Raw genomic sequence first — 25,295 nt, forward strand, 5'->3', positions numbered from 1 at the left:
ATGACATTACTAAAACTGATTGGATAATTCTCTTCAAATCTAGTGTATGCTTATTTGGAGTAAGGAACACCCGCAGGACTCATTCACCAGGATTCAACAAGAGTTATATATAAAAAAAAAAGGAATAATGTGATTTATTTTCAGTCTTCATAAAAGCTGATTACTTACAAAAATAGTTTAGGAAGTGTTAATCTATTGTCTATGTGTGAATATGAAAGTCCATAAAGTATCATTGTTGAAGGTTAGGAATCTTCTTCTAAGGTTCCTTGTGTGTCTTCTATCTTCTTAGGCTACTTTCACACTCGCGTTTGGTGCGGATCCGTCATGGATCTGCACAGACGGATCCGCACCGATAATACAAACGTCTGCATCCGTTCAGAACGGATCCGTTTGTATTATCTTTAACATTGCCAAAATGGATCCGTCTAGAACACCATTGAAAGTCAATGGGGGGCGGATTCATTTTGCATTGAGTCAGTGAAAACGGATCCGTCCCATTGACTTACATTGTGTGTCAGGACGGATCCGTTTGCCTCCGCATCGTCAGGCGGACACCAAAACGCTGCAAGCAGCGTTTTGGTGTCCGCCTCCAGAGCGGAATGGAGACTGATCGGAGGCAAACTGATGCATTCAGAGCGGATCCTTATCCATTCAGAATGTATTAGGGCAAAACTGATCCGTTTTGGACCGCTTGTGAGAGCCCTGAACGGATCTCACAAGCGGAAACCAAAACACCAGTGTGAAAGTTTTTGTTATTTTTTTTTGTGAAAGTAGCCTTAGCAGCAACCCCCAACAGAGTGAGTGAGAAGACTACCCCTTGTCTGTCTCTGTCAGTCATTTATACCATAGATACAGGCGTGTCTTACTAATGTATGGGCTTATACATTGTCATATATGGAGACTTCAAATATAGGTCTTGACGTCCTCATGCAGACCTCCCATTGCCAAGTGTATTACTATAGATGGTGTCAGTGTGTAGTGTAATAAATCCTTGATATTTTATATCACATATTATTGAACAGTCACGTAATAAAGTGATTTTTTTTTTTAATGCTAAACCATGGTGCATAAACCAGGTTACCCTATGACTATGTACTTACTTTATGGGTTATACTCTTAACATTTCATTTCTGTTTATTTGTTACTCCTTTTTGGCATCTTTTATTTCATTTTTGCCTTCACATGTGTGTGTGGGGATTCTGGGTATTTTATATACTATCACCCTGTGATTTTCATACGTGGTTCACCCTATGATTGTATTATTATGGTTCTTATGCCTCTTTTCCCTCATTACTATATTGATACCAGTGATGTCACCTTTCTCCTGCCATTCATACTATATTCATTATCAAGTGTGTTGTATTTTTTATTATTTACGATACGTGTCAATAAAAGAGATTTATGTATTTGGTATATTGTGGCTCTGGTTCATTGTAGGTTTGCTACTGTTCCTAGAGTCTAGATGGAGGAGAGGTTGCAGGTACTGCAGTGTGATTGGACCCTTACAGCAGCACATGGACTACCTACATGTGTGCCGACGCATGGTACCGCCATATGGCACCACACTCTCCCCTAGAACCAACAGCAATCTGAAGTACATTAGGATCTTTAAAAAAAAAAAATCACTGACAAATCCAGTATAAAACATGTTATTTAATCGTGTACAACCCATGAGCAGAAAAAGGAAATTCTTCACCGGGAATTATAGGACACACAATATACAAACCTCTGATATAACACAATGGAAGAGACGTTCCTATAAAACCCAGAATAATTCATGACTTATCGAAAATTGTTAATTTCCAGCAATCAGTCAAATGTACACAAATAATTTACACAGTGCATCCATTTGTAGAATAAATTACCGAGAATATAACATATCTACATGTGGAATGGTAGACCAGAATATTGAGATGTGGGCATCTCATGTATCTTACGGGATACCCCACAGACTGCTGAACGTCATATCCCATGATGCTCAGCCAGATGCCCCCCTTACTATTTCAATTCTGAACATGATGAACTATTAAAAACACGGCTTTTTACGTCATATATAAATCTGTCTTATCACGATATGGCAGTGAAATTGTTTTATAGTATAAACCATGGGCAGTGGGTGTCTGGCAGGTATGCATAAAGTTTAACCCATTCAAATTACCATATTCATGGAGAAGTCATGAATCCACAAGCTGTTCTAGACTGCAGTACTCGGAACAGCCTGTGGTGGTGCTAAAAAGGGAATTTTAGTCAGTGCAAGGCCTTCGCCACCTATTGGTTGAAAAAAGTACTACAAAAAATGTTAAAAGCAGCGTTTTTCAATAAAAAGGTGATTTGGGAAGACGGCTTCTCAGTATAAGGCATAAATAATGGCTGAAGTTAAAATGAATAAGATATAATTTGCCACACACATATGTAAAGGCAAATAAAGAACAGTAAGCGTCAGATATCTGATCAACCCCATTCACTGAATTATAACTCAGTCTATAAAAATGTATAATTCTCCCATTTACATGAGTTGACCAAGATTACGCAAAAGGGTTTGCGTTTATGTGTCTAGTATTGAAGCTGAACAGGGGTGAACTTCAACACCAGAAGTAGCCCGTGAGCAAGAGTGGCACTATTTATGAAAAACGGGAGACCATCTATAACTCTTGGGTTCCTTAGTGGATATAAACTTCAAGTGTATCTAAAGGAACAAAGTAAACCACAGCTCAACAGGTTTAACTGATGCAACATCTATGGGAAAGTAGGTGGTTTTAGGAGGAAGTTAGTACCTCTCAGACATCACAGACAAAATGGCAGATTCAACCCTAAAATGGACACCTTCACCGCATATTGGCAACATATCAACTTCATAGATAAAAATCACAAGACTAATACAATATACTGCATCTACTATGTCCATGTATAAAAGTTTCCAGAAGCTAAGGTTCAAAGAGGAAAATCCAAAAACATAAAACTATACAAAAATATAATTTTCTTTAGGCAGAGGGAAGGAGCTATGTGGCTGCCATGATGGCATGGTCTCCAGTCTCTACAGGCAGTGGACAGAGCAGTCTTTTTGGCTTTCAGTCTATTAGTTCATTTCTGTTGCCATTCCTATTACGTTTAGGAAATTACATGGCTTCCTGCTTGGTGATGGTGGGTTGTGGAATGGAAATCGGATGTTTGGATACGGCAGTGATTGCTCCGTGAACGATTTTATACTGCTCGGCCCCTGAGCCTGCCGGTGGGGATGGTTGTGGGGTCTCTGGGGTTGCTGGAAAGCAAAAAATTTTCAGCGTCAACAAAAATGGCAATAGTTGAAAAATGACAGTATTAGCAGTCGCCACCTAGAGAATTGACTAGAATATACTCACACATCTGTCCATTGTGGAGTTGGGCAGGGAGGGTGTTGTTGGCCACAATGACGTTCGTCGCTAGATGCTCCTGAACAAGATGGGGGTGAAGTGAGTGATGGGAGTGGGAGGCTTCATTTGCTGAACCTGTGTGTACAAAAATTAACATTAGTATTGAACATACATTTCCATAACAAGTTATATACCCTTTATTCCCATTCTGTGTAAAATGTCATTGATAATTTAGAAGTAGACATGGTCCAAATGGGTCAGTGAAGAGTTCATCTGGATGCAGGGCTGCAGTCAGCACCAGGCAGACCTGGGCAGGTTTCAGGGCCCAACTGGGCTTGAGGTTGTCCCATAACAATCTGGAAAACCAAGCTTTGTGCTTGTGGAACCAAGGGTAGATTAGAGAGTAGTGTAGCTTGTGGAACCAAGGGTAGGATAGAAAGTAGCATAGCACTGTTGTAGCACAAGAGCCCCCAAAGACCTGCAGCCAGTCCTGACTGGGGACAAATAAAATGGCCGCCATTACAGACACATTACAGCAGGCATTTCAAACTCGCGGCCCTCCAGATGTTGCAAAACTACAACTCCCAGCATGCCCGGACAGCCTACAGGTATCAGCCTACAGCAGGGCATTGTGGGAGTTGTAGTTTTACAACAGCTTGAGGGCCACGAGTTTGAGATGCCTGCATTACAGACAGTTCCAGAATTTTGGCACTTCTAATAACAGGGAAGTCTAGGGTGAAAACCGTCACCCAAAGATAGTCCCACCATAGGCTATCAAATATCTATAGCTTTATTCCAGTAAAATAAAAAGGCCCCTATTTTATGTGCATGACCATTTATCTCAGTGATGTCAATGTTTATAGTGATCAGATTAGTAATGACTTTTAAAGAGGATCTGTCACCTCTCTTGACATGTCTGATTTGGTAAGTACTTGCATTCCCCATGTAATAGCAATTCTGGAACATCTTTTCTTATGACTCTATGTTGTGTCATTCCTTTCTTATTCCTGCTAGAAGTTATGAATTAATTGCTAGCAGTTTGCATTGAAGATCCAGATGGGTGTTACCAGTTGGGTCTGTCTCCCTGCACAGTCTGACACTGGCAGCACTGATTGGATAGTGTCAGGCTGTGCAGGGACAAACTCCCAACTGGTAACAGCCATCTGAACCTTCATTACAGGTCTTTAGATCTGAACATCCTTGCATAGATACTGACCTCCTAACAGCATTTCCTGCAGCAAGTTATCAATCTTGGCCATTCCAAAGAGTTTGACGAACTGGATCTGCTCAATCATCTGCCACGTTATGCTCTGCAGAGTCGGCAACAAAAGAAGCAGTTCTCCAAATCTTCCCCGAGAGTCGTACTGCCGATCATTGATATAATCTTCCAGGCTCACCTGGATCTGGTACCTCATCCTCTTGATTTTTGTTGGGTCGCTTAATCCTTTGGCATCTGGAAAAAACATAAAACGGTGGGAAAATTATTGTCTTCTACTGTAATACAAATTATTGAACCAAGCCGCCCTTGACCTAGGATGGCACAAGTTCAGGGGACATTCAGTCGGTGCTTGGTTTCTCTGATACAGAGCTCCAAATGCCCTGGATAGATATAGATTTCAAAGATAACATTCTAGCTGCCTGCAACCACCACTAGAGGGAGCTTAAGAGATTACCGCACAGCATGTTATTATTGAGATCATATTTGTCATTCAGAAGTCTGGGAAATCAGGTTGTCAAACACTAAAGCAGCAGTAATGGCAGCCATCCAGCTTTCCTATAAACAAATTTAACTGAATACATTTTTTTTTAAAGGGGGGCTGTCAACCGATCTTTAACTGACCAGTTTTTTGTACTTTCGACGCTCATGAGATGATGGTTGCACTTACCAGGGTCAAAGAATATTATTGCTTTAAGGCAGGAATATTCATTATCGTCAATCTGGAGGTCCTGGAATGGAAGCACTAACTCGTCAAGGATTCTGACAGCCACTCGACCCACCTCAAGTTCGGAGCAGTTTCTTGGCACCACACGATCATTACCTGTCATGAAGTAAAGTTTATGACATGTTTCTGGCACTGTAAATCGCAGGTGCATACTCAGCCGAGCATGTATGTGAAAGGGAGTGCAGTTTGTTTATTTCACTCATAACAAAATTATTGGGCTTGGTCCGCAAAAACTGGATCCGCAAAAAACACGGATGCATTCCGTATTTTGCAGAACGGAACAGCTGGCCCCTAATAGAACAGTCCTATTCTTGTCCGTAATGTGGACAATAATAGGAGATGTTCTATTTTTTTGAGGGACGGACACACGGAAACGGAATGCACACAGAGTAACATCCGCTTTTTTGCGGACCCATTGAAATGAATGGTTCCGTATACGGTCCGCAAAAAAAAAAAAAGGAACGGACATGGAAAGAAAATACGTTTGTGTGCATGAGCCCTTAATGACACCCTTGTTCAAAACTGCTGTACAACTCGGCAGATTTGCCATTCCTGACAAGAGGGAGTAAAACTTCATTCATAACCAACTTTCCCAGAAATGGATGAAGCTAGGCAACTAGAATTTTTATCAACTTGACAGAAGAAGAGACTCAGAGACCGAAATTTCAATTTTAAGGGGTAATTGATATCAATGAAAGTGTTAGAATGGGCAAAATATACCAGTATTTTAAAAATCATTCAAAATCCTCTTAGCTATGGTGTATTGAACATTATTTGCTTCTGACAATTTTGCACCGATTCCACATAATCTGGAGTGCTGTGTATGGAGCTAATCATCTAGATTGCAGCCGGCACCTTTTGTATCATAAATCCACAAATCCATAAGACAAAAAAAAGTTTATCCTTCATCAAACCCTCTGTAACCGCTGGGCCTTGTTTCATGTAGACTTCTTTATGAGTCTGGCCTTTTTTCGTGGTGAGTGGGCTGCTTATCAGTGCGGGTCACTAATGTTTAACACATAATGATATCATGTATTATCTGGGGGTGTTACAGCGTTTGCTATCTTAACGACATGCCATAAACATGATGTCAAGAGCTCTGTTTTTGTCGCAAACAGTAACCTGGAGACTGAAATGGCCAGGTAATTTGGCATAAGGGGCATTGTTTAGATACAAAACACCAAGCGGCACCATTTTACATTAGATTGTAAGCTTCTGAGATCAGCGGAAGAAAGAGAAATGTGGGGTCATATCTCCCACATGGGCAATAACAGATCCCAGGATGCATGCATTAAAACAGTCAGTGGATGTGTTGCTCCCCTTCCATTACAACATGCAGCAAAAGCAGGCAGCAGGGGGCTGGCTTCTCTATACTGCCTCTGACCGCCCCCCACCCAACTTAAATATATGTATCTACTCTGCGACTGAGACCCACCTAGAAGTAAAACATCCTTGTAAATCATTGACCTCTTTGCAGCTCCGAGAAGTAAGTGCTCGCCTGCATGTGCACGTAACAGCGCCACCTAGGAACAAAAAGGTGGTAATGTGAGAAACATGCTCAAACTCATAGGCGTGACAGGAAATTTGCATTAAGTGGATGTGTTCGGGTCAAGTGGCTTTCACATTAATCTAGCACAACCATATTGGTGGACTGATGAAGGGTTAGGGTTATCATGTGTTTTTGGTCATCCCACCTATAGACACTAAGAGGCAGCATTGAGCATTTTTTCCCAATTCCTACTGCACCATGAGAGTTGTTCCTTAACCAGGACTTAATAAAGCTTGGCCATCAACAGAAGAAGTTAAAAAATGAATAGGATGAGCCGGATCTCTCACTTCGTTAACCATTGTTACTGTCACCCAGTTAAGCATCAAAGGTTCTTGAGGACAGAGAGGTTAATGAGTGGACGGGTCAGGTGCTGGATGGACCCTGTGAAGGACAGGGCTGGATAATTAGTGTCAACCCCACAGTGTGAACCTCATTACAAACACATGAAGGGTTTTCGGGCAGGAAATTTCTTTTGATGTTCTCACACTGGCCGAAGGGGCACACAGAAGCCAGGGCTAATAATCATGTAAAAAATTTCAAGACATAAAATATATGAAACATATGGAAGAATTTACAACATGAGACGGATAAAGGGTTGTTAGCCCTGATACCGAAGGTAAGCTCTACAGTTCTTGTTGATTGGACCCACCAGCAGGTAGGGACTCTTAGGTTCCTAAAGATACCAGCATCAAAATATAGGATCATTGGGCATACAGAATACGCTGAGGCCAATTATCTGAAACCACTAATTCTACATTACACCATAGGTGATGACGTGGGCAATCCAAGATGACTGCCTGATAGATAGAATTCTCTAGGTGCCAGGAGCCCACCAGAACTTGGGATAGAGCACCATGCAGTAATATCTCCCCGTCTGTGCAACATATTTCCAGAAGGTGGAAATCATTCACTATGTGAACCTACCTGATCATCTAAGGGAAGTTCACAGAACGCTGGGATGTATTTGGCCCATTCCACAAGGACCAAGAGCTGTTGTTTCATGGAATCGCAGACGTCTGTGATACTGGCAATCTTCTTCCCTCTGATGTCTGTATTCAACATGGAGACTGATGACGTTATCTGTAAGAGGAAGGACTAGTTGTCATATCTATCATTCCATCTATCTATCTATCTATCTCATATCTATCTATCTATCTTCATAATTTTCCTAAATATCATAAAGCCATGTAACACATTTGTACATTGCACCATCCTAGATCTCCCTGTAATCTTCTAACTAATTTAAAACTCCAATGAACAAGGTAATTACTAAACTACAGACAGAAAAGCACTAACTATAGGCTACCAAAGTACCAGTCATGGGACTTGACATACAGTATCTCACAAAAGTGACTACACCCCTCACATTTTTGTAAATATTTTATTCTATCTTTTCATGGGACAAAACTGAAGATCTGACACTGTGATACAATGTAAAGTAGTCAGTGTACAGCTTGTATAACAGTGTAAATTTGGTGTATTCTCAAAATAACTCAACACACAGCCATTAATGTCTAAACCGCTGGCAACAAAAGTGAGTGAAAATGGCCAAATTGTGCCCAAAGTGTAAATATTTTGTGTGGCCACCATTATTTTCCAGCACTGCCTTAACTCTCTTGGGCATGGAGTTCACCAGAGCTTCACAGGTTGCCACTGGACTCCTCTTCCATCTTCCATGATGATATCACGGAGCTGGTGGATGTTAGAGACCTTGCGCTTCTCCACCTTCCGTTTGAGGATGCCCCACAGATGCTCAATAGGGTTTAGGTCTGTAGATATGCTTGGCCAGTCCAGCACCTTTACCCTTAGTTTCTTTAGCAAGGCAGTGGTCATCTTGGAGGTGTTTGTGGTCATTACCATGTTGTAATACCGCCCTGCAGCTCAGTTTCTGAAGGGAGGGGATCATGCTCTGCTTCAGTATGTCACAGTATATGTTGGCATTCATGGTTCCCTAAGTGAACTGCAGCTCCCCACAACTCATGCAGCCCCAAACCATGACACTCCCAGTACCATGCTTGACTGTAGGTAGGACACACTAGTCTTTGTACGCCTCACCTGGTTGCCGCCACACACGCTTGACACCATCTGAAACAAATAAGTTTCTCTTGGTCTCATCAGACCACAGGGCATGGTTCCAGTAATCCATGTCCTTAGTCTGCTTGTCTTCAGCAAACTGTTTGCAGACTTTCTTATGAATCATCTTTAGAAGAGCCTTCCTTCTGGGACGACAGCCATGCAGACCAATTTGATGCAGTGTGCGGCGTATGGTCTGTGACAGGCTGACCCCCCCCACCCCTCTAACCTCTGCAGCAATGCTGGCAGCACTCATACATCAATTTTGAAAAGACAACCTCTGGTTATGACGCTGAGCACGTGCACTCAACTTCTTTGGACGACCATGGTGAGGCCTGTTCCGAGTGGAACCTGTCTTGTTAAATCACTGCAGCTCAGTTTCAGGGTGTTGGCAATCTTCTTATAGCCTAGAAGACCGTTTATGTGGAGCAACAATTCTTTCTTTCAGATCCTCAGAGAGTTCTTTGCCATGAGATGCCATGTTGAACTTCCAGTGGCCAGTATGAGAGTGTGTAAGAGCGATAACACCAAATTTATCACACCTGCTCCCCGCTCACACCTGAGACCTTGTGACACTAACGAGTCACATAACAACGGGGAGGGAAAATAGCTAATTGGGCACAATTTGGTCATTTTCACTTAGGGGTGTATTCACTTTTGTTGCCAGCGGTTTAGACATTAATAGCTGTGTGTTGAGTTATTTTGAGAATACACCAAATTTACACTGTTATACAAGCTGTACACTGACTACTTTACATTGTATCAAAGTGTCAGATCTTCAGTGTTGTCCCAGGAAAAGATATAATAAAATATTTACAAAAATATAAGGGGTGTACTCACTTTTGTGATATACTGTATATACCCTCATATAAGGTACATATCATATATTACGGTAGTTATACACACATTCTTGCCAACCTTCTGGCAAGACAAGATTGTGTGTGCTGCTGTATATTTATAGGGGGCTAGCCAAGCCCCTATGCCATAAACCACTTTCTGTTGGCGCACACCCCTTTATGTGCTGTGGCATTGCTACCATTCTCTGTAAGTTGCAGCTGGGGCTGTGTCTGATGATGCTGCTCCGCCAACACACACAACTAGGCGGTAATCTCTGGGAGGTACCCGGGGTATTGCTCTGTACCCAGGTGATTTGTCAACTCTTACGGGAGTCCGGGAGGTCTCCGTTTTTTTCTGGGAGCAAGTATGGCTATGCATGTCCTCTTTAAAAAAAAATCATGGCCATCCCCTTTAAGAATGCATTCATGACTGTTCATACCAGTGACCAGTGAAATTCAGAAATGTCCACTTCCCACCCAATTTTTATTGAAAGCGAAACACGATCCCTAATTATAAAATGTCCATAATTTCAGGCAGGAAAAAACGCTCCATCGTGACAGAACTGTCTGTTGTCTCCCAGTCTCCCTGCCTTGTGCTGTTCAATCAGTGCGCTCAGTGACACAGGCTTAAACAAACAGCCTGAGAAAACAACCATTTCTAATCAATAAGCCGTGACCCACAAAATGAGGTCTGATCTAGAGGTGGCCGGGTCACTCATTTACTTATCTGAAATGGGGACATTTCCTGTACAAAGAAAGAAAATCATCTCTGTAGGATAAATGACATTATAATGACCTGCAGCAACTTGTGGGCCCCTAATAATAAACTGATTGGACTGCTGCTCCCAGCTGTAATCTGTGGGGGGAGCCAGAGAGCAAATTTTCTATTCCTCGATAGCGCCACCGCAGGAGAAATAAAGCACTACACAGTGCACACTGAAATCAATTGTCTGTATGTATAATGTACCAATATGATGAGTCCTCCAGAGAAAGAGAGACGCTCTTATTATCTCTCCACTCTACTAACAGATGAGGGTCCTGGGGTCAACACATTGCCTGGGGCAAGACCAGTGAGCCCTATTAAATTGTTTGTATTTTTTCCACTCAGATTTTATGGGGGTCGATCATTTGCGCCTCATAAGTAAAGAGGTCGGTATTTTTGCAGTACCACCTGATATTATAGTATGTTGCACTAAATGACAAACCCAGCTCTGCTACATCTGAAAAAAGCTGGTGTCAACTCTTTGCAAGACGGGTGTATATTAAAATTCATACTCTGGACATAGGGGATTATTTACTAACAGAAATATGTCTATATTAGGCATATTTCTTGTGCAGATTGTGGCGCAAAGAACCAATCTGTGACTTTTCTCCGTTCACGCCAGGTTTAAAAAAGTGGGCATGGGCAGGGAAAGGGGATTTTGTACGCCTGTTTTAGGTGTAGAAAATGGTCTAAATCTACGCCAGCAAGGAAGCCGGTGTAGACTTGGAAGCGGCAGTGGATCTGCCGAAGTTATGTAGAGGCCGGGTCCACCGACAGCGCAGAGGCTTATTAAGACGTTTTAGACACCGGTCTTAATAAATGACCCCCACGCACAATACAAACCTAAAATGCTGCCTTATTATGGCTTAATGTGGGGGATTCAGTCAGCACAACCCTGTATGCAGGTGCACATCGCAGAGTGCTGGTTGCAGAGTGCTATTGCATTTGTGTTTTTGCGTTTGTATGTGTATTTCGCCATAGCGATGTGCACCTGCATACAGGGTTGTGCTGACTGAATCCCCCACATTTTTTCTTTGTAGTATATATTGGAGGCGTGGCGATCTCCATGCAGTCATGCACACCTGACCAGTTAGTCTGCCCTGGAGGCTGGTTTTAAAGTCATTATAAAACTGAGTCTACTTTTACAGCGCCTACCAGTAGCTCCAGGAGAAGTAATAGTGGGCTCAGCATGCATGTTGGTACTTGCATCCCTGGATCCGATGAAAGCTGTCACGGCACCGGACGGGGTTATAAGCAGAGTGTGCCTGGCGTGCATGCTGTACCTGCGCTCCCTGGACTTTGTGTGGCTGTCATGGCCCATAAACAGGTAGGAACTAGTGTTAGGGACCACTCATAGAGGCGACCTTGACGTGGTGAGTGGCTTATTACGCTTTGGCCAAAATGTACACCAATGCCTCATTCAATATCCAGCATAGAGGCAGGGCAGAGTGCTGGTTGCAGAGTGCTATTGCATTTGTGTTTTTGCGTTATTATGGCTTAAACCTGACAATCTCAGCTCTGCTGCATCTGACAACCTCATCTCTGCTGCACATTAATTAATTCCAAGCCTAAATACTAAAGCATTCAGTGGCCTACCTGCTGCGATAAAACCTCAGCTTGGATTAAGACATTGATGGACGGCAGGCTGCTGTCTTCATAGCTTGACCTCCGTGTGCTTATCCGGTCTCGTTCATTTTGTACAGCTGTAAAGGAGACACAAGGGTTAACAGAGGTATGGGACTGGGGCAATGGGAAACAATCCTAATTCTGCTCATCCAGTGAAAAAATATAGTACTTAGTAAGGTGTGAAAGGGGTTAACGAAGCTTGACCAACACATTATGAGATCAAAGTCAGTGGACATCTTATTCTGGAGTATGGGGATGAGACTGTCAGGGAAGACTGGTTCCCAATTCTGCAGCGGAGGAGGGAGTCGAAATAGTCCCATAGATAGATGGATATCTGTCTATAGGACTTACCTGCTGTTCTTATCTGGTTATTAATCCTGTGATGTGTTATTCTCTGTTCACAGAAAGATAATATCAAAATTCTGCTGGTTCCCTGTGACCGGAGAGGAGTCCATTATGGGAGCTCAGATGGCAGTCCTATAGGTACAGCTGAGCTGTAAAGTCACAGGGTGGATACATTGCGTACAGACTCTAAAAAGGATCCGGCTGAATTTTACTTTGGGCGTGACTAGAGAAGAAAACAATAACTAGCTCAAAAAGTAAATTCACATACTTATTAAAGGGGTTGTCAAATGAAAAATATTCAAAATTTTTCAAACCAGCACATGAATCTGAATATTTTTGTAATTGCATGTAATTATAAATTTTGGATAGCCAGTGAGTTGTATCTGTATAGCGCCACTTGCTGCTTGCTTTTTTTCAAAATTTTCTGTCCACTTCACTGAGGTGGGCGCACATGCTCAGTTCTATCCTTCAGCTGCCACCAGCTGCACCAGACAGGGCACGCCCCCTAAGAAGGGACACGCTTCTCAGCTGCCAGCTTGAAATAAAGCTAGCAGAGCAATCGGGGCAATGGATGAGGAGATCACTGGATCCATGGGAGGTACAGGGCTGGTTCTAGCTTTGTTAGAAAGAGATTGTCATGGACTATATGATGTCTGATCATCACATGACTAGGACAGATTTTTATCAATGACGGTTCTTATTCAGTGACAGCAAGCTTAGATCTTGAAATCATGTGAAATATTAACACTCCTTGAAAGGGGTTATCTAGAAATTTGAAATTGAGGACTTATTCTTAGGAGAGGTCATCAGTATCAGATCAGCGGGGTCTTACTCCTGGGACGCCCACCGATCAGCTGTTTGAAGAGGCCACAGCCCTCCGTGAGTGACTAGGCCACTTTCTAGGCCAGTGAGGTCACCATACATCAGTCACATGGTGTAGGCGCAGCTCAGTCTGATTCATGTAAATGGAGCTGAGCTGCAATACCAAGCATAGCCACTATACAATGTACGGCGCTGTGCTTGGTAAGCAGTTAGGAGACCACAGCTCCCACCGGAGCCTCCTCAAACAGCTGATCGGCGGGGGTGCCGATCTAATATTAAATACCTATCCTGAGAATAGACCCCTTTAAGAACATTCAGGAAGACGTTGGTTACAACTAGTAAATCCCAATAAAAGCTTCTTTGAGGAACATATCGGGAAATAAGTGCAGTGTCCCACTATGTGCTATATGTGGGCACTTACATGTAAATTGAAATTCCTAATACCAGGCTGGAAGAGTTATTGCACCTATTCGCCCCTAGGCCTAGGTGGTGCTGGCATCACTTATATATACACTCACCTAAAGAATTATTAGGAACACCATACTAATACGGTGTTGGACCCCCTTTTGCCTTCAGAACTGCCTTAATTCTACGTGGCATTGATTCAACAAGGTGCTGATAGCATACTTTAGAAATGTTGGCCCATATTGATAGGATAGCATCTTGCAGTTGATGGAGATTTGAGGGATGCACATCCAGGGCACGAAGCTCCCGTTCCACCACATCCCAAAGATGCTCTATTGGGTTGAGATCTGGTGACTGTGGGGGCCATTTTAGTACAGTGAACTCATTGTCATGTTCAAGAAACCAATTTGAAATGATTCGAGCTTTGTGACATGGTGCATTATCCTGCTGGAAGTAGCCATCAGAGGATGGATACATGTTCTCATTCTGTTTACGCCAAATTCGGACTCTACCATTTGAATGTCTCAACAGAAATCGAGACTCATCAGACCAGGCAACATTTTTCCAGTCTTCAACAGTCCAATTTTGGTGAGCTCGTGCAAATTGTAGCCTCTTTTTCCTATTTGTAGTGGAGATGAGTGGTACCCGGTGGGGTCTTCTGCTGTTGTAGCCCATCCGCCTCAAGGTTGTGCGTGTTGTGGCTTCACAAATGCTTTGCTGCATACCTCGGTTGTAACGAGTGGTTATTTCAGTCAACGTTGCTCTTCTATCAGCTTGAATCACTCGGCCCATTCTCCTCTGACCTCTAGCATCCACAAGGCATTTTTGCCCACAGGACTGCCGCATACTGGATGTTTTTCCCTTTTCACACCATTCTTTGTAAACCCTAGAAATGGTTGTGCGTGAAAATCCCAGTAACTGAGCAGATTGTGAAATACTCAGACCGGCCCGTCTGGCACCAACAACCATGCCACGCTCAAAATTGCTTAAATCACCTTTCTTTCCCATTCTGACATTCAGTTTGGAGTTCAGGAGATTGTCTTGACCAGGACCACCCCCCTAAATGCATTGAAGCAACTGCCATGTGATTGGTTGACTAGATAATTGCATTAATGAGAAATAGAACAGGTGTTCCTAATAATTCTTTAGGTGTATATATATATATATATATATATATATATATATTCTGGGGTTAGCTAATAAAGTTGGGTTTTTAGAAAGTAAGTAGAGTTGACAGAGAAGGAAGCAAGTGTATGGAGAAGCAGAACAGGCCCAGTCCATAATGTAGCTGCCTTTTCACCCTCTGGGCCCTGATCAAGCCTGGAGAGGATCAACACAGTATTTACAGCAGCACAGCACAGACAAGTAAGTCTATGTCTGAATATGGAGAGAGTCTAGTGGAGATTAGAGCTAAGATTAGCCAATGGACTTCACAAGCACCAGTGCCCAGGAGAGACTTCTGGGACATAGTGAACTTCAGGAGAGCATTCTACATAAAATAATGTAGCAGAGAGTTTGCCTGCCACAATGGAGAATGCCCTTATTGGATTGCTCAATATAAAGTAAAGAAAACATTATATTCAGTACCGGAGTGCTAGCAAGTGGACCTAGTGTAAACCTATATCAGCAACAATCTATTTCTAGCCTGTTAGAGCAACTGCCTTAGGAAAACTCATTAACTGACAACTGCCCAGCTTGATAAGAGGATTACAGCATATTTGATATTTGAACTATTACCTTCTTCTGTACTAATGGACTGTACTGACTACCTGAAGACAAGTGATTTAGTAAAAGTTCTGTTGTTTACTACAATTGACTCCTCATCCTTCCTACCAACTTCATTTGCACCTAACGGTGCTGGCGTCACGAACACAGGGGCCCAGCCACCAAAGCACCTTAAGCATACCCATTACCATCAAGGGCACCTCAACTTCCATCTGGCTGGTGTTCCCTGCAATAGAGAGTGCCCCAAGAATTTAGTGCTGTCTTCCCCATCACTGCACGCCGGCCCATGGAGGCTCTGCTAACCGTGAGTACCAAAAACTACTACTACCCCCATCGGCCCACCGTAGCCTCACGTGTTGCCCCTGCGACCCGGTCCACTGCAGAAGCACAATCGGCAGAACTGGCTATGGTCAGGTATGTACTGGACCGCCAGGTGTTATACTTGTAAGTAAATAATTATCTGGCACGTAATATCACAGTTTATTCGGGGTTAACTAAGGAAACATTCAGTGTTTGCCAAGTGATTTGAGCTCATAAAGTGATTACGCGGTACAAATAGCCAAACCAAGATTGGCACTGTGATTTTCCTATAATGCACAGTGACACTGCTGAAATCCCTGCAGCAATGACAGGACGTACATGAATTGACGTGATAAGCTCCCATTCACACACCGGACTGCTAAAATGCCAGGTTGAACCCGCCATTGAACGGAATGAAAACCTCAAGCAGGGAAATTTTCACTCCTAGCTCCTCAGTCATTGGGTACATGGACCCACCCCCACCCTGTGTTCTACTGCATTATCAGTGGCAGGATGTCCCCTAAATATTTACTCAGTGTCCATTGGTCAGGGACCTAATGTTAAAACTATTGAATATTAACAGAAGTAGTAATATAGGTAAATATAAGACCGGACCAAGAACGGTCCCAAAATATTGTAATCACAGTGTCCTGGGACCCCAATCGTCAGGGTGTCACTGTCCTGTATCCTAGTTGTCAATGTGTCATTGTCTTGTATCCTAGTTGTCAGCATGTCACTGTCCGGGATCCTAGTTGTCAGCATGTCACTGTCCTGTCTCCTAGTTGTCAGGGTGTCATTGTCCTGTCTCCTAGTTGTCAGGGTGTCACTGTCCGGGATCCTAGTTGTCAGCATGTCATTGTCCTGTCTCCTAGTTGTCAGCATGTCATTGTCCTGTCTCCTAGTTGTCAGTGTGTCATTGTCCTGTCTCCTAGTTGTCAGTGTGTCATTGTCCTGTCTCCTAGTTGTCAGCATGTCACTGTCCTGTATCGTAGTTGTCAGCATGTCACTGTCCTGTATCGTAGTTGTCAATGTGTCATTGTCCTGTCTCCTAGTTGTCAGGGTGTCATTCTCCTGTATTCTAGTTGTCAGCATGTCACTGTCCTGTATCCTAGTTGTCAGCATGTCACATTCCTGTATCGTAGTTGTCAGCATGTCATTGTCCTGTCTCCTAGTTGTCAGCATGTCATTGTCCTGTCTCCTAGTTGTCAGCATGTCACTGTCCGGGATCCTAGTTGTCAGCATGTCACTGTCCTGTATCCTAGTTGTCAGTGTGTCATTGTCCTGTATCCTAGTTGTCAGCATGTCCCTGTCCTGTATCCTAGTTGTCAGTGTGTCATTGTCCTGTATCCTAGTTGTCAGCATGTCACTGTCCGGGATCCTAGTTGTCAGCATGTCACTGTCCTGTATCCTAGTTGTCAGTGTGTCATTGTCCTGTCTCCTAGTTGTCAGCATGTCATTGTCCTGTATCCTAGTTGTCAGTGTGTCATTGTCCTGTATCCTAGTTGTCAGCATGTCACTGTCCGGGATCCTAGTTGTCAGCATGTCACTGTCCTGTATCCTAGTTGTCAGTGTGTCATTGTCCTGTATCCTAGTTGTCAGTGTGTCATTGTACTGTATCCTAGTTGTCAGTGTGTCATTGTCCTGATCCTAGTTGTCAGCATGTCACTGTCCTGTATCCCAGTTGTCAGCATGTCACTGTCCTGTATCCTAGTTGTCAGTGTGTAGTGTGTCTTTGTCCTGTAGCCCAAGTGTCAGTGTGTCATTGTTCTATACCTTAAGGGTCATTGTGTCATTGTTCTGTACCCCGTGTCGGTGTGTCATTGAATTGGAACCTTAACCCCTTAAGTACTGGGCCCATATTTGGTTTTACATTTTCATTTTTCCTCCCCACGTTCCAATAGCCATAACTTTTAGTAATTTTCCGTTCATATAGCCACATGAATGCAGATTTTTTTGTGGGATAAGTTGTATTTTTTAAGGGCACTATTTAATTTACCATGTCTGTTATAAGAAAACGGGGAAAAAATTATTTGTGGGGTTAAATAATAAAATTTAAAAAAAACACAATTCCACCAAGGTTTCTTGGGTTTTGACATCATGGCGCTCACTGTGCGCCAAAAATGACATGACATTCTTATTCTGCGGCTCAGTACGAATACGTGGACACCAAACTTGTATAGGTTTTTTACTACTTTTCAAAAATATAAACCTTTGAAAAAAATCAAAATTTTCTTTGCATCACCATTTCTGAAAGCCATAGCTTTTTTATACTTCCATCCACAGAGCTATATGAGGGCTTGCTTTTTGCGGGACAAACTGTATTTTTGTCCTGGTACCATATTTGTGGTACGTTCGACTATTTGATCACTGTTATTCCATTTTGTTTGGGGTGGGGGGGGAGATGACAAAAAAATGGCGAAATCGTGTTTTTTTTTTTTTTTTTTCGCACAAGAATTTTTAACAAATATTTTAATAGATCACACATTTGTGGACGCGATTTCACTGCTGGGGCTCCGATTGGAAGGTAGAGGGAGCTGCATCCCTCTGCCTTACCTCACAGGTGCTGCGATCAGAGCTGATCGTGGTACCTGAGGGGTTAAATGACGGGGTTCGTTGGGATAGCCGTTCTCTGTCATTGTGGCCTGGTGCCTGCTGTATGATACAGCCGGCACCCACCGCATATGGAGCGGGGCCACTGCAGCAGTGGGCTCTATACATTCTCTCAACCACCGTGACGTATGGGTACGTGATGGTGGTTGAAGGGGTTAAAGTTTTTTTTTGTCGTATAAAAAAGTTTAACAGTGGCCGGCAAATGGTTTAAAAAATAAAATAAAAGATTTTATACTCATTGATTCCTGCTGTGCTCCGCTTCCTACTCTCGTCCCAACACAGCAGAAAATAGCAGGGAATAGAGCTCAAGCAATCACTGGCTGAGGCAAGTCTTTGCTGTAGCTAGTGATTGGCTGAGCGGTATTCCCAGCTGCTATCAGGACGGAAGCAGGAAGTGGAGCAAAGAAGGGACCAGAGGACCACCGGAATGGCGGCGGCGGTGATCTGTGAGCATAAGTTTTTGCAGCCGACTACCACACTTTTTTTATATATATATATGTCTGGAAAAGATTTAAAGAAATTATTAAAATCAAGTTTTTTATGTTAAATATCCTTTTTAAGAATTTTTGGTGATGTTATTTTTCATTTTCATGTCACCATATTTTAAAAAAATTATAAACTCATTCAACTCATTATTATCACAGGCAGGATTACAATGAAAGAGAACACTGATACACAGACAAAACATACGATAATTCACTATTTGCAGTAGGCAATGCTGACAGCTTATCTACTCCCCTCCCTGCACAATGACCTCTGCACAGCTCACACAGCATGTCTACAAGACTGTCCCATAGAAGTCATCTCCTGTCCACTGGTCATATGGTTGCTCGAAAGTATGGGGCACATTTATTAAGACCGGCGTTTTAGACTGGTGCTAAATGCCGCTGCTTCTAAATGTAAGCCAGCTTCCTTGCTGTCATACATTTAGACCTTTTTCTATGCCTAACCCAGGCGTAAAAAATGGTAAATAAGACGGGCCTACCGGCACGTCCCCTTCCCCGCCCACAATTTTAGACCTGCCGTGAGCGGGGAGAAGTCGCAGATTGCGGCACAACTAACTGTTGTGCTGCAACGTGCGCCTGAAATACACCTAATTTAGGCAAATTTCAGAATAATAAATCACTCCCTATGTCTAAATATTGCTTACAGTAGCTAAAGGGAAGATGTGCCATTGTCAGGTAAAGAAAATAGAATAAAAAACAACAATGGGGAAAATAAAAACAGATAGGAATAAAGGAATATGTTTCAGTATCTGTTTTTAATTAGTAAACTAGATATTGAAATTATTCTTTTATTCTTATATTTTTATTCTTATCGGTGACCCCAAGTATCAGTATGAAATGTTATGGGATTCTCAGAACAAATGATAAGCTGGGAACATGGATACTAGAACATCAAGTCCTGGGACATGAATCCTAACCCTTGTGTTGTCATTGATGTGGGATGCTCAAAGCATATCGTTCCCAGCAGATGTACATATGTGCCAAAAACACACCTCCAAACTTGGCATTATCTACACTGAAATCAGCCAATATTTAATAAGCAGATAGCATACTTGACATCTGCAGACTGAACCCACAATGACTTCCAAACATGAGGTGTATGTCCCTGGAAGGAAATTCCCTTGTATTAAAGAGGACCTTTCATGGGTCAAGACATTATGAAATAACTAGCGCGGTCCAATCATCTCAGCCGGGGAGAAGGTGAGAAGGAGACGCCCATTGAGAAACAGGGCAGTCTCCTCCTCCCTGTACCGATGCTATTCATTAGCATGCCAGCAGGGAAAACTGCAGGGGGGGCACAGCGGGCAAACTGACAAACTAGTAAGCAATATTATATCCCTGCACTATGCCCTACATATCCTGCTAGTTATTTCATAATGTCTGGACCCATGAAAGGTCCTCTTTAAAGAGGACCTTTCACTAGAATAAAACATCTAAACTAACTATACAGACATGTAGAGTGGCGCCCAGGGATCCCCCTGCACTTACTGTTATACCTGGGCGCCGCTCCTTCTCCCGGTATAGCCTCCGGTATCTTCATAGTTAGGCTCCACCCAGGGGAACCTGCCGGCATCTCCTTCTCCCAGGCTGTAGCGCTGGCCAATCGCAGCGCTCAGCTCATAGCCTGAGAGGCTTTTTTTTCTCTCAGGCTATGAGCTGAGCGCTGCGATTGGCCAGCGCTACAGCATGGGAGAAGGAGATGCCGGCAGGTTCCCCTGGGTGGAGCCTAACATGTGAAGATACCGGAGGCTACACCGGGAGAACGGAGCGGCGCCCAGGTATAACAGTAAGTGCAGGGAGATCCCTGGGCGCCGCTCTACACGTCTGTATAGTTAGTTTAGATGTTTTATTCTAGTGAAAGGTCCTCTTTAAGAGCCCTTTACACGGGTCGAACAGACCATCACTAACCAGTGTTCATAGTAACGCCCATTAGCGATGATCTGGCCGTGTAAATGCACTGCCGATTACCATTGGGTAATTGCTCGTTCATCGGGTAATTGTATCTTTCGTGCAGCACAAAAGATCATCGTTTCCCAGTGGCAGATCGCGCTGTGTAAACACAATCTACTGCCGGAAAACACAGACTCTGTATGGGGAGGAGTGATGGCATTAGCGATCGCTCCTCCCCATACTCTGGAGGAGATCGCTGCATATAAATGCACCAGTCTCCTCCGTTAGCGATCAGCAGATTGTCGGGAAGGAAGACTTCCCTACCAACAATCTGCTAGATCATCGTCCCGCTCCCGTGTAAAGGGACCATTATTTAGTCGGTGATTAGGTGGGCACCACATTAGGTCCCTTTGAGGCTAATAAAAGTACCCCTCACCTTCTTTCTTCATACCAGCCCGAAAACATTTCTTTAATCTGCAGTATCGACACTGGTTCCTCTTGTCCTTATCGACCACACATTGTCTATTAAACCTGAAATGAAACAAAGAAGATGGGGTTTGTTGCTTATGAAACCCATCCATACTTAGAGCTTCTTAAAGGCCATGGGCTAATTTTGCAGGCGATTCTTGGGAAGGAAACATTCTTTCCCGACAATCGTCTGCTAGTCAGTGGAGGAGACCATCACATTTCCTAAATGCAGCAATTTCCTCCACAGTATGGGGAGCAGTGATTGCTAATGCCATCGCTCGTCCCCATACAGACTTGTTGTTTGCCAGCAGCAGATGCTGTTTACACAGTACAATCTGCTGCCTGGAAACGACGATTCTTGTAACCGCATGAACAATGTGAATACCCGATGAACAATCATTTCGCTCTTTCATCGGGTAATCGGCGGCACTTTTATGCTGCCAGATAATCACTAACAAGCATTCCTATGAACCCATGAAAAAGGGCCCTTTAGGGTTTATCCCACCAAAAATGGTGATAAAATCACAGCAGTGGAGTCTGGGAATTTAGATTACACTAATTTCCTCTCCTTGGGGGTGGGTTGGGGGGTTAGGGGGGTTTGTACATGATTTCTATAAAGCTTTAATCTTGTTTTATTGAAATTTGGGGTGAAATATATCTGTTTGCCAGCAATGGTCTACACATCCATCTTGGCAACTGTTCTCTGCACAACTTATGCTCATTTATTAATCTGGGCCGATATTGTTCTCCTGATGTGCAGTGGCGTATATAGAGAAGTAAGAGCCCCATAGCAAGGATCAAACCAGGCCCCCCACACAGGACAGAAGGGTTTCTGCCTAAACCCTTTTCAATGACCATTGGGCCATTTTTCCACCGCCTCATTTGCTAAAAGTTGTTCCTTTAGATTTAGAGGGTAGAGTCCTGACCAAGTTTTCACCTCCAGTAGAAGAGGAGATAATCCCACTGGGCCCCCTCTTGCCCTGGGCCCCATAGCAGTCGCATGGTCTGCCGCTATGGTAGTTACGCCCCTGGGGATGTGATATTATTATACCCATTAAAGGGGTTGGCAACAATTAGAAAAGCACAGCTGCTTTCTTCCAGAAACAGCTCCACTGCTGTCCACAGGTTGTGTCAGCTCATCTCCACTGCAGTATGTCTCTGTTTCTGGAAGAAAGTAGCCATGTTCTTCTAATCCTCTAAAACCACACATGCATGCTCACTCTCCATTGCAATTAATGGCATTTATGGGACTATGGGAGCAGTCAGAGGTTTCCATAACTCATTACTGATTGATATGTCATAAAATTCTATTGTTGGAAAAATCACTTAAAGGTAAGCTCTGGCAAATATAGGAGTCTCCAACTGAGTGATTCATTAGGAAGTCCTACCGCTAATAAATTTACAAGGGCATTTACATGCCTCACCTATATATTGATTAGCCCATTGTGGTTGAGCTAATAGCTTTGAACATGGATCCACCCTACCTGCATGAGTACATGTGGTTCTTTCTGACGCTTCTTCTGAAAAATCCTTTGCATCCATCACAACTGGAAGCCCCGTAATGTTTTCCAGTCGCTCGGTCACCACAGATTGCACATAAAGGGTTAACACCAATACTGTTTGCAGCATTGAGACCGGTCACTTCTGATGGTGAAGTATCTGAAGATACATAAGATTTACAGAGGTTAATATTCAAAGATATTATTTCAGTCACTGAAGTTTTGGCCATATACGGGTCAACTGTTCACCAAAAAAAAGTAATATTCTAGTTTTCAGTGGCCACACTGGGATTCTGTATTCCTGGGGAGGTCACATTTGTTATTTGTTGTAGAAGAACTGGTGGCACATCATCACATTCTACATTTTTTCTTTAAAGGGGCCGATCTGCTTTTAAATGTGAAAAGTCCCCTGATTATAAGCTGATCACAGAGAATCCTGATTATACTGTTGCTTGTACACCCAGGATCAGTTGTAATACAAGGGTCAACCTACATTAACTGCTCTTCAGCACCTCCACAGGTAAGATAGAGTATTACACATCCCTTTCAAATCTATGGGCAGTCTGTGTAATCCACAGAGGTACTTGGTCCTCCAGAGCAAGAGACCCTGTTTGTTGCCACTCTCCACAAATTGTTGAAGGTCTTGAATGTGGAACCCCTTCTATTAACTTAGAATTTTCTAATAAGCTATTGTAAAATGGGCCTTCTTAATCTAATCCAGACAACCCCTTATATTTACTTAAGTAAAAAGCCATTTAACCAGAATAGTAAAGTCTATCTAATTAGATATCGCATATGATATGTTTATATATACTACAGTAGAATATGGGGAAGTGGGTCTCCCAGCTCAGACTGGCCCATAACTTCATAATTTTGAAAATGACAAAGAGGGACAATGGCATATGCATTGCCGCAATTTTTTTCATACTACGCTCCGCCTCTAACTCCACCCAAATCATAATTACTAACTCCATAAAAACTGCAGCAGCTGGGGATCGGTTAGGTGAGTATAAGTTTCCTATTTTTTTTTTGTACAGCATGTGGAGCCCCTGGGACAACTTTTCTTTCTTGCTCTTCAATATCCATTTAATTAGCACGTAAATCATCAGATTATAGATATTTGAACGTCCAGATAATTAATTTAGGGTTTAATATACAGGTAGAAGCCATACAGGCACTTTGAACAATATAGTAAATTTATTAATGCACAATTATGCATTCATTCCTCAAGTCAAAAAGAGGGACATTTAAAGATCAAAGAGAGACAGAGGGGTTGGGTCAAAAAGAGGAACTGTCCTTCCAAAAGAGACACTTGGGAGGCATGTTCTACCCCATAAGCAGCTATAACAGAAACATGAACAAGTACTGGACCCTCATAATCCAGCATTTTCATGGGTATGATGGGTTCAACGAGTACCAGGAAGGGGCCCTTTTTTCATTATTCTTCTAGGGACTCTATACTTCTTTGTACAAAATTAGACTTTTCATTCATGGACAATAGTTTTTTTTTAAACAAAGATGTTTTTATATCTTAGCACCTTTGTAACAGTTCTGTAAATGCTGCAATTTTATTACCCATGAACTAACAAACTCCAGAAGAAAAAACAAACAAACAGGCTGCACCCTAAATCAGTGCAGCCCTAAGCTGTCATCTACTTTCACTATGCAACACCCTGCAGAACAATCATATGTCATACAGTTCATATGTAAAAATTAACCAAGGTGAAACAACGGTACAGAAAGACAACAGGCAAAGACAGCATATAACACCACCTCATACTCGAGTCCATGCCTGAGATATCTGACTGTAAATATTAGCCTGCAGGATAAAGTTTATCAGTGAAGGCAACATAAACATTGGCATTGTGTGACCAACCCCAGGTAACTTTCACTAAAAACAAAACCAGCAACAGGTTGACAAGTTAGAAACGTTTTGGTGTATTTTTTCTTGTTTGAGAGGATCGACCAACAGATGTGCAGTGCAAGGGATCTAGATTTCTCTGGCTAACCACTTTTAGCAGAAGATCAGATATATCATGTTGGTGGAGTCTTTGTTCTTTGACAAGCCCCCACCAGTGGTCTAATGTGTATGGGCAAGACTCAGCTACACTCTCTTTCTACAGCAATCAGATAGACCATGTTTTTGGATCTTTCCCTTATTAGCAAGATCCACCAATGGTCTAATGTGCATGAGGAAGGGGTGTTTCAGACTTCTTTTGGCAGTACGCATTTGGTGAGAAATCAGAAAGATCATATTGGTAGATCCTGTCTTTTTTGGCAGGATCCATCAGACTGAAGTGCCTCAGGCCTACCAGAGAAATTTATTCTATATAGGACTTGTACATGCCCACTTTTAAATAATTTCATTATCATTACACATGAAGGACTTATCATCAATAAGAGTTAAAATAATATCTGGTTATTGGTTCCTAGGTCAACTCCAAATTAGATTATCTTCTGCTTAGGGGCTCTGTTTTATTAGGGTTCCATTATTGTAACCGAGCTTGGACCCAACTAGAGGATCCCCTGGTAATCTGTTGGGCCAGTCCGACCCTGCACCAATGGTCTAAAGTTCATGTACAAGT

General features: G+C 42.8%; 2 protein-coding genes across 4 annotated transcripts in view; both read right to left on the reverse strand.

Moving 5' to 3' along the window:
* Window positions 1-1,639: 1,639 nt before the first annotated feature.
* HNF4A (hepatocyte nuclear factor 4 alpha) overlaps window positions 1,640-25,295 on the reverse strand; it is a 41,341-nt gene continuing 17,685 nt past the window's right edge. For both annotated transcript variants that reach the window (XM_040436472.1, XM_040436473.1), the window contains exons 2-10: window positions 22,696-22,870; window positions 21,180-21,274; window positions 12,111-12,217; window positions 7,767-7,922; window positions 6,729-6,816; window positions 5,237-5,389; window positions 4,567-4,803; window positions 3,360-3,485; window positions 1,640-3,259 (exon numbers count right to left, since the gene is read on the reverse strand). In XM_040436472.1, coding sequence (XP_040292406.1) covers window positions 3,117-3,259; window positions 3,360-3,485; window positions 4,567-4,803; window positions 5,237-5,389; window positions 6,729-6,816; window positions 7,767-7,922; window positions 12,111-12,217; window positions 21,180-21,274; window positions 22,696-22,870 — 1,280 coding nt within the window. In that variant the 3' untranslated portion in view covers window positions 1,640-3,116. The remainder of the gene's footprint in view (window positions 3,260-3,359; window positions 3,486-4,566; window positions 4,804-5,236; window positions 5,390-6,728; window positions 6,817-7,766; window positions 7,923-12,110; window positions 12,218-21,179; window positions 21,275-22,695; window positions 22,871-25,295) is intronic.
* Window positions 15,745-17,665, reverse strand: LOC121004303 (serine-rich adhesin for platelets-like). Of its 2 annotated transcripts, none has more exons than XM_040436475.1 (2): window positions 16,929-17,665; window positions 15,745-16,748 (listed from the first exon to the last, which is right to left on the reverse strand). In XM_040436475.1, the coding sequence occupies exons 1-2, from the start codon at window positions 17,277-17,279 to the stop codon at window positions 16,314-16,316; spliced, it is 786 nt and encodes a 261-aa protein (XP_040292409.1). In that variant the 5' UTR covers window positions 17,280-17,665; the 3' UTR covers window positions 15,745-16,313. The 2 variants fall into 2 exon arrangements, with proteins under 2 accessions (XP_040292409.1, XP_040292408.1); XM_040436474.1 differs by having other exon boundaries at window positions 15,745-16,739; window positions 16,830-17,665.

This window comes from Bufo bufo, chromosome 6, assembly GCF_905171765.1.
Source record: "Bufo bufo chromosome 6, aBufBuf1.1, whole genome shotgun sequence".
NCBI classification, from domain to species: domain Eukaryota; kingdom Metazoa; phylum Chordata; class Amphibia; order Anura; family Bufonidae; genus Bufo; species Bufo bufo.